The sequence below is a fragment of the Neovison vison genome, chromosome 7 (assembly GCF_020171115.1).
Source record: "Neovison vison isolate M4711 chromosome 7, ASM_NN_V1, whole genome shotgun sequence".
NCBI classification, from domain to species: domain Eukaryota; kingdom Metazoa; phylum Chordata; class Mammalia; order Carnivora; family Mustelidae; genus Neogale; species Neogale vison.
In genome coordinates, this window is record NC_058097.1 from 149,732,173 (window position 1) to 149,748,269 (window position 16,097).

The 16,097-nt window shown below is 39.8% G+C and overlaps 1 protein-coding gene across 5 annotated transcripts in view; it reads left to right on the forward strand.

Moving 5' to 3' along the window:
* Positions 1–16,097, forward strand: part of FAM168A (family with sequence similarity 168 member A) — a 199,058-nt gene that overhangs the window by 127,400 nt on the left and 55,561 nt on the right. For all 5 annotated transcript variants that reach the window (XM_044258577.1, XM_044258578.1, XM_044258576.1 and 2 more), the window contains one exon: positions 3,184–3,271. In XM_044258577.1, the coding sequence (XP_044114512.1) occupies positions 3,202–3,271 (70 nt within the window). In that variant the 5' untranslated portion in view covers positions 3,184–3,201. Of the gene's footprint in view, positions 1–3,183; positions 3,272–16,097 lie in introns of those variants that run through there.

The following is a 16,097-nucleotide window of genomic DNA, read 5'->3' on the forward strand; positions in this document are numbered from 1 at the left end:
GGTATCATATTTAAGAAGCCATTGCCAAATCCAAGGTTACTGTTGGGTCCCCCGAAAATTGGGTACCCCAATAATGGGTCCGTGATTGAAGGAGTGAGACTGATACAAAGTGAAGGTCAAGCAAAGCTTTATTTCGCACCAAGCATCAGGAATCAGACCGACTGTCAAACAGACCAGTGGGGGCCGTCCCTACAGAGAGGATGACCCCTCCCTGCTTTTCAGACTAACTTTTATAGAGCAAAGGCCATGTGGTTGGGCCTGGCCACACACATTGGCCTGATCAGTGAGATTGTAACACACAGGAAACTCCACAGTGATGCTAGGTGACCAACTGAATTACAATTTACCCTAGTAGACATTTGATTTCACCTATCACACCTTGGTTAGGATTGGCACCAAAAGGCTCCCAAAGGGCCGGGGCCCATACTCCTTGGTAGCTAGGAGACAGTATGCACCCCCACTGATTGAATACCTCTACCTGGCCTGACCCACCCTTGTACTTGGACTTTGTTACCTGGGACTGGTTTCCCAGACTTGCTTTTAAATAAGTTCCCCTTGGTGGGGGGGGAGTCAATTTAAGTTTTACAACAAAATGGCAGTTCAACCAGGTTGGGGCTGCTCTGGCTGAATAGGCCCTTACAGTTACAAAGGTTTATGCCTGTATTCTCTTCTTTCCTGTATGAGTTTTATATTTTCAGCTCTTTCATTTAGGTCTTTGATACATTTGGGATACTAGTCTTGACCCTGCCTTTACTTGCTTTGTGACCTTGGACTGTTCATTTGCCTTTTCTCACCCTCACTTTTTTCATCTGTAACGTGAAAGTTGATATATGTGTGTATATATAGAACAACAGAAAACAGATCAGTGGTTGTCACAGGCTGGGAATCATTGGGAGGGTATTGACTACAAAGATGAGAGAATTTTTGGGGGTGGTGAAAATGCTTTATATCTTACTCGTAGGGGAGTTCTTATATGACTATACATTTTTCAGAGCTCACAGAATTGTATATCCGAAAGGGATAAGTTTCACTATATGTAAATTATACGTCAATAAATCTGTTTTTAAAAAAGAAAAAAAATCTTACAACAACTGTACTGTAATATTCTTTTCCATTTTGAAGCTAGAGGAAACTGAAGCTCAGAAAGGTCAGTGGACTTGCCTGTGGTCCCACATTTGATCCAGGATTTGAACCTAAATCTGCCTGATCGTAGAGTTTGTGATCTTCTTACTCATTTTTAGTCTGTCCCTGAAACTGTTAACAGTGTGTGGATTCTCTTCTGAAAGGTTGACCTTCCCTTGAAGCCAGGAACCCTTTCTTCCTGTGAGCAGCTTCCCCAGACGGGGCTGTCATATTGTTAATCTAAGTTTTGAACCCCTGGCAGATCTCAGTTCTGTCAGTCATGAGTTGGGCTTGGAATCAATGCTGTTGTGGAGTGCTGCCCAGGCAGGATCTCTTTTTGAGGCTTTGGCCCTTATTTTGGAGCAGCAGGAGACCCGTTCCAAAGCTGATGCATTTCTTTGGTTATGAAAAGCAATTTCATACCTTGCCCAATCAGCAGCACAAGGTACTTTCTCAGTAGGAGAGTGACCAGATGTTTATAGAGCTAGTTGTACTGCTTAGCACTTCAATAGCCTTGCTTACCCCAGCTTATTTAGCAGAGAACTAGCTGGGCAGAAGATCCCAGCCACCAAAAGCATACAAGTAGTCTTCTGTGTTGTTGTTGTTGTTGTCACGTTACCACGGTCATCATTTACCCCTGCATGCCACCCAACAGTTTGCAATGTATTTTTGACATTCTGACATCTCTCTTAATTCTCCCAGTACCTTTCGGAGAGTGCTTATATTTAGAGAGAGTGTGTTACTTGGCTGTATTCTTGGATGACTGTGGCTGCCAGGGTATTTTCTCCTTAAGATGTGCTGAAATATATTCTCTCCTGTAACTTTCATCCTCCACTTTTTCTGGTTTCAGTTTGTCAACTGGTGGTAGTTTAGTTGGTTGCCTTGGGGTGATTTGCGGGGGCTGCCCATTGGGTACATTTCAGGAAGTTCTAGCCTTTGAAATTGGCGACATTTCCCTTTTTGCCTGTTTGACCGCCCTACCTTCATCTCCTTGGGAACCTATTTTTACTCTACCTTTCCTTCCAGAACCCTGGTGAGACTTAATTAATTGCAGAGCAATTGTCATTAAGCCAGCTGTTCACTGCCTATCTTGACATTTGAATTGTTTCCTATCCTGAGGTGCTACAAGAGAAGTTAATGACCTAAAAAATTGCCCATCCATCATGTGAGCCTAGTTAGGAGGGAATTGTTTGATTTTTATGAAGTGTAAATAATGTATTTGTAGAGACAAGTTTTTTAAATGTGTTGTCCTATATATCAGAAATGGTTCCCTAAACAAGATGGGACAAATTGGCTGGCTAATAGAGTTTAATGACAGATTTTTCCATTAATCAGAATGGAGAATGTGCTTCATTAAGGTAATTAACAGAGCACTTGTGCAGGTGATACTTATTGCACACAACTATCCAAGTTTATTTCTTTCCATTGGATAAATTTTGAAAGAGATCTTGGCTGTGTTTCCTTGTTTGCATTAAAAAGATCAGTGGCAATAAACTTCTGTTTTTTCCAAATCTGCTGGTAACTGGTATCTTGTCCGCTGCAGGTGCAAAGGATTGGTAAGACACTTGCTTCTCTTCCTAATAGTGTGTGTGCTCATTGTTTGGCTCTTGGGCTCCCCTGGTGAGCAGTAGAAGTTCATCTTTTCCTAGCTCCTGGACTAGCATCTTTAGAATTAGGAAGTACCTCAGAGAGTCTAAACTAATTGGTTTTAAAACAGGACATTGGACTTCGGTGAGGCGAAGTGACTTGGCCAATGCCACACAGTATACTAGTAGCAAAGTCATCTGTGGGATAGTGGGTCTGACTCTGAACTGAAAGGCAAAAGGCCTGTGTTGGCATTAGGCAAGTTGTAGCTCCTCTCTGCTTCTCAGTATGTTCATCTGTATAATGAGCAAAGTGTATAGCATAGGGCCAAGTACAAATAAACGGCTTTTTGTTTAGTCCTCTTTCTGCTGTACCATGTGTTCTCTGTGAGTATAAACTGAAGATTATAGAGGGGAAGCTGATGTCCGGGAAAATAAGCAGTCAGTAATAAGTGCTATTTTCTTTGTTTCTCTAAAGGTTTCTCAGTCTTCCGCAATGAACCCAGTGTATAGCCCCGTGCAGCCTGGGGCTCCTTACGGCAACCCTAAGAACATGGCCTACACAGGTGAGTGGTGTGAGAATTATTCTCGTTTGGAAAAATGGTGGTTAAGGACATTACAGGTAACTTGCTGAATGACTTGGTGTATTTTACCAGAGCCTGTAAAAGCTCTAATAAAGCTTGGCAACTTATAGAAGATAGAAGAGATATGTCTGGGGTCCAGTTGTTACAACTAAGCATTATTGAACTGTCAACTAGGGGAAAGGAAGGGAGGTAACATTTATGTATTGAGTACCTACCATAGACCTGGCCCTGTGATTACTTTCACGTATGTTTAATTTTAATCTTAAAGCAGTCCTTCATGGTACAGCTTCTTATCACCACTTCACAGTTGAGAAAGCCATAGTCATAGTAAGAGACCATGAAACAAAACCAAAAATAGATATTTGAACCCAGGTCTGCTGATTCTGAAGACTGATCCTTTTCCTAAACTGTATACTTAAGCTCTTTCCTACTTTTCTTTGTGTGTGTTGTCCCTCTGTCTGAAGTGCCATTTTCCCCTTCAGCTTCACCTTATTCTTTAAGAACTCAGCTCTGAGCTTAGATAGCATCCTTTCAGGAAGGATTCTCTTCTTATTTGGTCTTGGGCAAAATTTTTTAACCTTCCAGAACCTTGGTGCTCCCATTATAAAATGAAGCCAATAGTATTATCTTCCCTCCCTTCCTCCCTTCCTTCCTCCTCCCTCTCTTTCTTTCATTCTTTCTCATTCTAAGTTTTTTAAAAAATTGAAGTCTAGTTGACATATAATATTACTTTAGTTTCAGGTGTAAAACATACTGATTCAACAAGTCTGTATGTTGTGCTAGGCTCATCACAAGTGTACCTACCATCTGTTACCATATAACACTATTATAATATCACTGACTATCCCTCTGCTGTCCCTTTTATTCATTTTATATCTGGAAGCCTGTGTCTCCCACTCCTCCTGTCCTATTTTGCATCCCCCACCAGACTCCCCTCTGGCAATCATCAGTTGGTTCTCTGTATGTACAGGTCTGTTTCTGCTTTTTGTTTATTCATTTCTTTTATTTTTTTAGATTCCATATAAAGTGAAAGCATGCACTATTTATCCTTCTCTGTCTGACTTATTTCACTTACTGTAATATTCTCTGGGTCCATCCATGTTGTAGCAAATGAAGAGATCTTATTCCTTTTTTTTTTTTTAAGATTTTATATTTTTATTTATTTGACACAGAGAGATCACAAGTAGGCAGAGAGACGGGGAGGCAGGCTCCCTGCTGAGCAGAGAGCCCGACGTGGGGCTTGATCCCAGGACCCTGAGATCATGACCTGAGCCAAAGGCAGAGGCTTAACCCACTGAGCCACCCAAGCACCCCACTTTTTTTTTTAAAGTGTTTGTTTACTTATGTGACAGAGAGACACACAGCAAGAGAGGGAACACAAAGAGGGGGAGTGGGAAAGGGAGAAGCAGGCTTCCCGCCGAGCAGGGCTCGATCGAGCAGGGCTCGAGATATATATAGATAGATAGATAGATAGATAGATAGATATAGATATATCTATATCTATATATATATAAAATCTCTATATATATCTATATAAATATATATATCTATAGATATATATATATTTATATATCTCCTATATATATATATTTTTTTTTTTTTTTGATATATATAGTATTGGATGTATCATTTGCAGATATCTTTTCCCATTTGGTAGATTGCCTTTCCTTTTGTTGATGGTTTCCTTCACTGTGCAAAAACTTTTTATTTTGATGTAGTCCCTATGGTTTATTTTTGCTTTTGTTTCCCTTGCCTTAGGAGACGTATCTTAGGAGAGACCCTGCAATGGCTATTGTCAAAGAGATTACTCTCTGTGTTTTCTTTTTAGAGTTTTATGATTTCAATCTCACACTTAGGACTTTAATCCATTTGAGTTTATTTTTGTGTATGGTGGAAGAAGGTGGTCCAGGTTTATTCTTTTGTAAAAAGCTGTCCAGTTTACCCAGTGCCATTTATTAAAGAGACTATCTTTTCCCCATTATATATTCTTGCCTCCTTTGTCATAGTTTAATTAACCATATAAATACATAAATGTGGGTGTATTTCTGGACTCTTCTGTTCCATTGATCTATGTGTGTCCTTTTGTGTCAGAGTCATACTGTTTTGATTTAGGGGTGCTATCAGGATTAAATGAGATAGTGTAGGCACTGAGCATGTAATATCTGGCACAAAGTAAATGCTTTAAAGTGTTATTTACAAATAAATAAATATGGGTAAATATGGTAATAGAAGGAAATGAGAAAATGTATTTAGATTGTCTAGCATGGTTCTTAGCATATCATGCACCTTCAAAAATACAGTATTCCTTGGGGCACCTGGGTGACTCAGTGGGTTAAAGCCTCTGCCTTCGGCTCAGGTCATGATCTCAGGGTCCTGGGATCGAGCCCCGCATCGGGCTCTCTGTGAGGCAGGGAGCCTGCTTCCTCCTCTCTCTCTGCCTGCTTCTCTGCCTACTTGTGATCTCTCTGTCTCTGTCAAGTAAATAAATAAAATAAAAAAAAAATACAGTATTCCTTGGGGCGCCTGGGTGGCTCAGTCCTTAAGCATCTGCCTTAAACATCATGATCCCAGGGTCCTGGGATCAAGCCCTGCATTGGGCTACCTGCTCAGTGGGAGGCCTGCTTCTCCCTCTCCCACTCACCCTGTTTGTGTTCCCGCTCTTACTGTCCTGTCAAATAAATAAATAAAATCTTAAAAAAAAAAAAAAAGAATACAGTATTCCAAGGTGAAGGCAACAGTATGAATAAACACATGGGGAAGTAGGAAGGTATGGTCAGGATACTGTCAATACTTGAGGTTAGCTGGAGTAAAGAGTAGAAAAGGGGAAAAGTTAGGGGGAGCGCGTGGCTGGCTCAGTCAGAAGAGCATGCGACTCTTGATCTCTGTGAGCTCCATTCTGGGTGTGGATATTACTTTAAAAAAATCTTGGATATTATTACCAGACTCTTGGTTTTGGCTCAGATCATGATCTTGGGGTTGTGAGATGGAACCCCACATTGGCCTATGCACTAGGCACAAAGTTTGCTTGGATTCTCATTCCCTCTGGACATCTCCTCCTCCCAGACTGGCTCATGCATGTGCCGGCTTTCTCTCTCAAATAAATCTTTAAATAAATAAATAAAATCTTTATTAAGAAAGAAAGAAAAGGAGAAAAGTGGGAAATGATGCTCAAACAGAATAATGATTGTGATGGCAGGAATGGAGGTGGGCAGGTAGAGAGTTTTGGCCCAGAAGAGAGCCATTAGCAGTGAATGGAATGTATTGATTCCTTCTTATAACTTTGTACTTTACTGTGGATTCTGTATAACTTCCTAGACTGAAACTGGAGGTATCTCCAAGAACTCTTTCTCTGATTGTTCCATACTTTGTTATATAAGAACACTAAAGGTGGTGCTTCAGAAATTCCTCAAGAATGTGATTTGATTTTTAAAAAATATTTAGCACTATTTTTATAAAGAACTATTTTTATAAAGATTAAGAAAATACTTAGAACTATTTTTATACACATAAGGTGAATAATGTATTAACTTAAGCTTCTAAGAATGCATGTTAATTTAAGTAAAACACCAGTAGTTGCAGCTTCTTATATTTGTAAATCAGCGTTTTCTCAATGCGAGGCAACCTAAATAACATTCAGAAATATGTTGGAGGTTGAGCCTGGTAGAACTATAGCTGTTATCACTAACTTTCAATTTCATATGTTTGTGTTTATCACAACAGCCTTATTATCCTATGTAACCATAATAGTAAATATTTTGAAATTTGTTTGAAAATATTTACTATAAACTAAAATTGTTGTATGTTTATTCTAATAAAATTAATTCCAATAAATAGGACTCATTGAACAGTAGTTGCTCTTTTTCTTCCCTGTTTAGTGTCTCAGCAACCTAAGTCCCTTTGGCAGAGAGGACTGAGCTACTCTGGCAGACGGAGCCCAGGGGAATCCTGTGGGTTTCCTGTGATTTTGGCTACCTTCATTCTCACTTAATTGCTAAAATTGAGAAAGAAGAGAACAGTTGCATTTATCTATTGAGTTGCTCAAAAAAGATTAGGCAATGTGATATATTGGAAAGGAAATGGACCTTGTTTCTACTTGGCACATGGTAGAACTTGGTAAGTGTATTTTGATTGAATGAATAACAACCAGATTCAAATCCCAGCTCTGTTAGATAATAGCTAGGTGGCTTTGGGCAAGCTGCTTAACCTCCCTATATTTAAATGTCTGTTATAAATTGGGATAATATTACTTATTCCATAGGATAGTTGTGCGAATTAAATGAGATAATTAGTATTCTTCCCAAGGGAAAGAGGGAAGACTTGTTTCTACGAGGTCTGAAACTATATTTTAATTTCTCTGCTACAGATTCTAGGACCACATAGGAAAATTAACTCCACACAAGTAGAATAAATTGACTTCACACAAGCCAAAGCTCCAAATTCTTACGGAAACTTTCTTTTTTAATCTAAGCTTCCTGTTGTCTCTCTGTACTTTTGAGTCCTTTTTTTTTTTTTTTTTTGAATGACAATGTAACTCTTCTAAGGTCCAAGCTTTATGGAGGGGAATTTGAGTTCCAACTCATGGCCTCTCCGGGGCCTAAAGCCTCATCTCCCACTCCCAGTGGCTATAAAAATCAAGCCCTTTAATTGCCCAGACCAAAAACCTTCCCACAGCAGTTCAACATTGGCTGTGAGAGTTCCTGATTTTTAATTTTCTCTTCAATTTTTCCACCCCTGGGATTGCTTTTTCTTTCTTAAAAAAAATCTCAACTCTGTGGGGTGCCTCGCTGGCTCAGTCAGTTAAGCATCTGCCTTTGGCTCAGGTTATGATCCCATACTTCTCCCTCTCCCTGTCTGTTTCTCCCCCTGTTTGTGCTCTTTCTCTCTGTCAAATAAATAAATAGAATCTTCTTTAAAAAAATCTCAACTCTGCCTGTGTTTGTTATATAACATGAAATGTTTTATACTTTATCCAGCTTTTCCAGGTGTTATGTAGTATGCAAATTTTCAGGTTATCTTCTCCATAGTGCTGGAAATAGAAGACGCAAGTAAGATAATTTGTAAACAGATGCCAAATATCATGCATTAAAGCAAATTTTTGTTAATTGTTAGTAATAGTAATGGTTATGTTAAAGAGTATTATTTGGTAAACACATGCTAAGTACTTTTTATGTATGAATTACAATCTTAACATAAACCTCATAGTACTCGTCTTTTACTGTTAAAGAAATTCGTAGTTCAGTTCAGGTTGTAAGACTTGCCCAGTGTATATTGCTCCCAAAAGATGAGGGAAAAAGGTCTTTGTGATTTCAAAGTATACATGCTTCCTTATAGTAAACTGATCTGTCTTAAAATATGTACTCTTTTCACTCTTTCCAGTGATAAGCTAGTTGAGAGGGTTGTTTTTACTGTCTCAGAGGTTTTTGGATTAGGGATCCTCATCTTTGAGGGGTTAGAAGGCTGCTCCTGGCCAGCAGTTTCGGGTAGGCTAGTGTAGTGCGGTAGAAGGAAAAATGGAAGTTCAAGTACATTGTGGTATCATCTGCTTCAGAGGTAATGGGGTAGTGGCCACAGGGAACAGAGATGTTGGCAAAACTCCTGATTTGAAATTCTCTGTGAAATTTGAGAGTGAAATAAAATAAACCTCACAGTTAATGATTCCAACACCAGTTCTAATGTATGGGGCTTTTCCTCACACCACGCAGTTCTCCGATACCAGCTGGGTCTCCTATAATTCAACTCAATTCTGAGATATCTCCCTGGCAATAGCATGTGATTCCACAGGTTGAAGGCTCATTCCCACAACTGTCCTCACTTCTGATGCTAATTGCAAGTCCATGGTGTTGCCTGTGCTTCTGACTGATAGCCTGTAAGTCAGAGGTTCCCACAACCACTGCCTTGGGTTCAAATACTCTTCTAGGATGGCTCATAGGTCACAGGAAACCTGTTCACTCACTAGATTACTGGCTTATTATAAAAGGATGTTATTCAGGAATGGGTAGATGGAAGACAAGCATAGGGCAAGGAATGTAGAAACGGGCTTGAAGCTTCTGTGCCTGCTCCAAAGGGTGCCATTCTCCTAACACCTCCATGTGTTTACCAACCTGGAAGCTCTCCAAACCTTGTTCTTTTTGGAGACTTCATTACGTAGGCACAATTGATCACACGACTCACCATTGGCAATTGATAGGTCAATTGCCTCTCCCCATAGGTCAGGGATTGGATAGGACTGAAAGTTCCAACTTTCCAATCACATTGTTGGTTCCCAGGCAACCAGCCCCCATTGCTTTCCAGAAGTCATCTCATTAACATAAAGTCAGGTGTGGTTGAAAGGAGTTTGTTATGAATATCAAGGTATCTTTATGGCTCTTATCACTTAGAAAATGCCAACGGTTTTAGGAACTCTGTTCCAGGAATGAAGACGAAGACCAAATGTATATTTCCTATTATAAGTCACATTATCACAGCAATAGCATGTATTCCAGCGAAAAGCTATTTTAAAGCCAGTTGACAGTATTGTCTCTCCTTCTTTTTAAAGTTCCTTTACTGAGTGCTTACTGTGTGCCAAAAACTGAGCTCAGTGTTTTACAGATAATATTTTTATACTTGCAGCAGTCCTATGAAGTGGTTATAATTAGCTCCTTATGCATCTTGGAAGAGAATTTAGAGAGTATGTTCACATACTTGAAAACACTTAAAGCATAGATAGTGTAATCAACTCTGTGTCCCCCCAGATTTATATGTTGAGGCTCTAATTCCCCATGTGATGGTATTTGAAGAGGGAGCCTTTCTGAGATAATTAGGTTTGGGTGAGGTCATGAGAATGGGGCCCTCATGATGGGGTTTGTGCCCTTATAGGAAGAGGAAGAGATACCAGAGCTCACTCTCTGCCATGTTAGGACACAGCAAGAGGGCTGCCATTAGCAAGGCAGGAAAAGAACCCTCACTAGAACCCAACTGGACTGGCGTTCTGATCTCATACTTCCATCTTTCAGACAGTGAAAAATAAATGTCTGTTGTTTAAGCCACTCAGTTTGTGATATTTTATTATGGCTGCCTTAGCTGGTTAATAAATACCCTTTACATAGATTTATTATGTCAGGGAGCTCTACAGAATGGGGCATTTCTTTTTCTGAAAGGCCTCAAAACCTTTCTCTGTCAGAAGTTTGCAAGACCTAAATTATTCTTCACAGTTTTTCTTTTTTTTTTTCTTTTCTTGAAATGTTCTGATGGTAAGAGATCTCAAATAGGTGCTGAAAAGAAGACAGGTTTTGGAGTCTGTCAGATCTGGGTTGGAATGTAGGCTTTGTCTCTAATTAGCTGTAGGACTTTGGGCAAGTTTCTTAATTTTTCTCAGTCTTTGTTTCCTCAACTCTAAAATGGGGTAGTGATGTATACAGATGATTGGTTCACAGGTCCATGAAAATGCTTATGATGTCTCAGATACCATGCTGGGCTCATAGTTGGTGCTCAGTTCACAGCTGAGTTAGTTATTAACAGAGTTTGTTATTTAGATTCTGCCACTTAAAAATTATGTGACGGCAGATAAATTATTAAACTTTCCAGGCCTTTGTAATCATCTGAAAAAGAAAAAAAGAAAAGCATTAGAACTTTATTCTTCACAAGACAGCTGAGAGTCATAAATGTAACAGGGCCAGCCATTGACTTGTAGTGAAGTTTCCAAAACCCAACTAGAAAGAATTCTGAACAGATGGACCTCTTAAAGTATCCCATCGTTTTAGATGGAGAAGTGTTTTTGCAGGAAATACTGGAGCTGGGTCTCCTTATTTCAGGTCTGTATATTTATTGTCTCTCTACCACAGAGTAACAACCAAGGTTTCATCCTTGAAAATCTTCCTTGTCTATATCCTCTCCTGGCTACTACTCAGTCCTCTCCTGGCCCACATACTAGGTCATGTGCTCTCCCCCACTCTTTTGCTGGACCCTAAATGAATTCCCTGCTTTTATCTAGTGGCAAATGTCTGTTTAAATACTTCAAATACCCTAACAAAACACATGATGCTCAAGGTTGGAAAATTAGGAAATTGATATGTTCAAAGACTTCACTGTCATTTTCAGGTTTTTTTCTAGAGTATCTTTTTTTTTTTGCTTAGAAACAATTCAAGAAACATATTTGTATTTGACACAATTTTTCAGCCAAGGGACCTTGATAATTAAGCTGACAACCTGCAGATACAATGAATAATCTGGTATATTAGTGAGATTAAAAAAGAATATCTGTCTCTGCAGTGACCCAAGCCCTGCACCCTTTACCTTCCGTTGTGAAGATCACCTGATAGAGGTGTTTTTTTTTTTTTTTAAGATTTTATTTATTTATTTGAAATCACAAGAGATGGAGAGAAATCACAAGTAGATGGAGAGGCAGGCAGAGAGAGAGAGAGAGAGAGAGAAGCAGGCTCCCTGCTGAGCAGAGAGCCCGATGCGGGACTTGATCCCAGGACCCTGAGATCATGACCTGAGCTGAAGGCAGCGGCTTAACCCACTGAGCCACCCAGGCGCCCCCACCTGATAGAGGTTTTAAGACTGATTAGTTTGTTCTTTGCAAAGAACTTTTGTGGGGGTTTTCCCCTCATATTTTTTTAAAATTTTTTTTAAGATTTTATTTATTTATTTGACAGAGATCACAAGTAGGCAAAGAGGCAGGCAGAGAGAGATGGGGGAGAAGCAGGGCCCCCTGCCGAGCAGAGAGCCCAATGTGGAACTCGATCCCAGGACCCTGAGATCATGACCTGAGCTGAAGGCAGAGGCTTACCCCACTGAGCCACCCAGGCACCCTTATTTCTTATAACAAGTCTAGAGAGATAGTCCCTGTTTTCCAGATGAAACGACTAGGGGTCAGCTTTCCCAAGGTCACATGGTATAGCAAAGCTGAAACTCCAGATTTTCTGCATTGGAAAGCAAGAGCTTTTACTGCTCTAGCCTACTTGGCTATACCTTGGACACCATAGAGATTAGGATCTTAGATGAGCCTGGGAAATAGATTTTGATTTCTGCAACTGCTCCACAAAACCCCCTTCTGATACTCAAACTGATCTCTACTCAGAAAAGATTTCTCAGGTCAAGTTTTTTGTCCATGACTAAAAAATGTCTCTAAGAAGAATTCTTATTAACTGTTCTCTATATGGTTACTAGTAATCTCCTTGTTGTTGAATCCAGTGGACCCTTGTCAGCCTTCATCGTAATTTGGCACCCCTATATTATCTGATGCTCCCGATTCATCCCTTCTGGAAGTTTTCTTTATCTTTGCTTTTCATTGATTACAATATAGTTTTTCTGTTTGTTTATTTTTCCTTTTTTCTTTTTCTTTCTTCTTCTCTGGCTGTTCCTGAATCTGTCTGCTTTCCAGTTTTTCTATCCCCACTCACTCAGGAAACATTGGTGTTGCCCAACAGCCAAGTTTCTCTTTCACCTTAGTTCCAGCTACTCTCTGTAGGCTGTTGATTCATAAACTCTAGCTCTGCAGCAAACCTCTCTTCTGAGCCTCAGACCAGTTTATCCAGCTGTCTTCTGAACATCTCCATAAATGTCTCATACTTTGCTCAGATATAACATGTTTAAAACTGAGCCTGTTATCTTTCCCTGTAACTCATCTTTACTTTTATCAATTTGTAATTGGTACCATCCTTCACCTATTCCCTCAAATCAGAAACATAAGTGTCATTCTTTTTTTTTTTAAAAAGAATTTATTTATTTATTTGACACTCAGCGATCACAAGTAGACAGGCAGGCAGAGAGAGAGGAGGAAGCAGGCTCCCCGCTGAGCAGAGAGCCCGATGTAGGGCTCGATCCCAGGACCCTGGGATCATGACCTGAGCCGAAGGCAGAGGCTTTAATCCACTGAGCCACTTAGGCGCCCCCATAAGCATCACTCTTGATATCCCTTTTTCTTTTCCCTTCTAAAGTTAGATACTAAGTCCTATCCTTTTTTTTTTTTTTTAATTTTTTGTTTATTCTGGAGAGAGAGAGAATATGTGACTGGAGGCAGGGGAGAGCAGAGGGAGAGAGAGAATCTCAAGCAGACTCTGCGCTGAGCACTTTTGTGCTCAGTCTCAGGATCCTGAGATCATGACCTGAGCTGAAGTCAAGAGTTGGCTGCTAAACCTACTGAACCTCCCAGGCACCCCAGTCCCACTTTTTAAAAATTGTGGTAAAATACGTATAACATAAAATTATTTGCCATCTTAATCATTTTTTTTTAAGATTTTATTTATTTATTTATTTATTTGACAAAGATCACAAGTAGTCAGAGGAGGCAGGGAGAGAGAGGAGGAAGCAGGCTCCCTGCTGAGCAGAGAGCCCAATGCGGGGCTCGATCCCAGGACCCTGGAATCATGACCTGAGCCGAAGGCAGAGGCTTTAACCCACTGAGCCACTCAGGTGCCCCATCTTAATCATTTTTTTTTTTTTTAAAGAGATAGCTTTTTTAATTTTATTTATTTATTTGTCAGAGAGGGAGAGAGAGTGAGCACAGGCAGACAGAGAGGCAGGCAGAGGCAGAGGGAGAAGCAGGCTCCCTGCCGAGCAAGGAGCCCGATGTGGGACTTGATCCCAGGACGCTGGGATCATGACCTGAGCCGAAAGCAGCTGCTTAACCAACTGAGCCACCCAGGCGTCCCCCATCTTAATCATTTTTAAGGGTACAGTTCAGTCACATTAAGTACATTCAAATTGTTGTGCAAGCATCATCACCATCCATACATAGAAATCTTTTCATCTTACAAAACTGAATCTGTACACCCATGAAATAACAGTTCCTTATTCTCCCCTTTTCCCCAGCCTCTGGAAACCACCATTCTGTATACTGTGTGTCTCTATAAATTTGGCTACTCTGTATACCTCATACAGATGGAATCATACAGTATTTGTCCTTTTATTTCACTCACCATAATATCCTCAAGGTTGATCTATGTGTAATATGTGTCAGCATTTCCTTCCTTTTTAAAACTGAATAATATTTCCTTGTATGTTTAGGCCACATTTCTTAATTCATCTCTCAATGAACACTGGGTTGCTTTCACTTTTGAACTATTATGAATATACTGGCTATGAACTTGGATGTACAAATATCTCTTTGAAACCTTGCTTTCACTTCTTTTGAGTATATGTCTAGAGGTAGAATTGCTAGATCATATGACAGTTCTGTTTTTAATTTTCTGAGGACCCTCAATACTGTTTTCCACAGCAACTGCACCATTTTGTACTCCTACCCGCAGGGCACAAGTGTTCTACATCTTTGCCAACTTGTTTTTTATTTTTTATTTTTTAAAATTTATTTTTTTAAAGACTTATTTATTTGAGAGAGAGGGAGAGAGAGATCCAAGCCTGGCTACATAGATAATGTAGGAGGTTTGAGGACAGCTCTTTCTTACTAAGAAGCTCAAAGGAATTGCCAGACTTCAATTATGATTGTTCTAAAAAAAAGAAAATTTCCTATAAACCAAGTTTCTCTGGGGATCTGTGCTATCTCGACATAATTCATAAGTTGAAAAGTCCCCCTGTTCAATCTGATCCATCCAGAGGGGTTGACCAGTCACAACAGATAGCCCAGATTAAATGTCCTAAGTCTCAGTTCATTCACCTACAAAGCAAGAACAATTTCTTCCACACTGGCCACCTGTCCCAGACTCTTCTTGCCATGGCAGACGGCTACTCACTTTTTCCTTCCTTCCCTTCCTTTTTCAAAATTTACTGAGAGTCTGTTCTGTACCAATCCCTGTCCCAGGTACTGGGATCAGGTACTGGTGAAATATATGCATACCTTGGAGATATTGCAGGCTCCATTCCAGATCACCGCAATAAAGTGAATATTGCAATGAAGTGAGTCAAACGAATTTTTCTGTTTCCCAGTGCATATAAAAGTTATGTTTGGAGGTGCCTGGAGGGCTCAGTCAGTTAAGCATCCACCTCTTGATTTCAGCTCAGGCCATGACCTCAGGGTGTGAGATGGAGCCCACTCAATGGGGTGTCTGCTCAAGTTTCTATCTGCCCTCCACCTGCTTGCTCCCCACACTCTCTTTCTCTCTCTCACAAATAAATCTTAAAAAAAAGAAAAAGCTGGTTTACATTATACTGTAGTGTGTTAGGTGTGCAGAAGCATTATGTCTAAAAAAGAAAATGTGTAGGGGCGCCTAGGTGGCTCAGAGGATTAATCTCTGCCTTCGGCTCGTGTCATGGTCCCAGGGTCCTGGGATCTAGCCCAGCATCAGGCTCTCTGCTTGGCGGGGATCCTGCTTCCCCTTCTTTCTCTGCCTGCCTCTCTGCCTACTTGTGATTTCTCTGTCAAATAAATAAATAAGATAAAATCTTTAGAAAAAAATGTGTATACCTTAATTTAAAAATTTTATTTCTAAAAAATATAAACCATCATCTGAACATTCAGCAAGAACTAATAAGCAATCACAGATCACCATAACAAATATAATAATGAAAAAGTTTGAGATATTGTGAGAATAACCAAAATGTGACACAGAAATATGAAGCGAGCAAGTGCTGTTGGCAAAATCATACTGAGACTTGCCACAAACCTTCAGTTTATTTAAAAAAATGCACTATTTGTAAAATGCAATAAAATGAGGTATGCCTATAATGATGACTAACAACAAAACAATGCTTTAGGACCTAATAAGAGCATAACTTTATACCAGATGTTTTACACATGAGTGTCGTGGAAAATAAAAAAGCAGCATAAGGTGAATAAAAAGAGAACTAGTTTAGCTTCCAAAGTTTTGGGTTCTATTCCAACTTTAGTATCTGTCAGTCCATCTATCTCTCTAAAAAATGCTTAGTATTC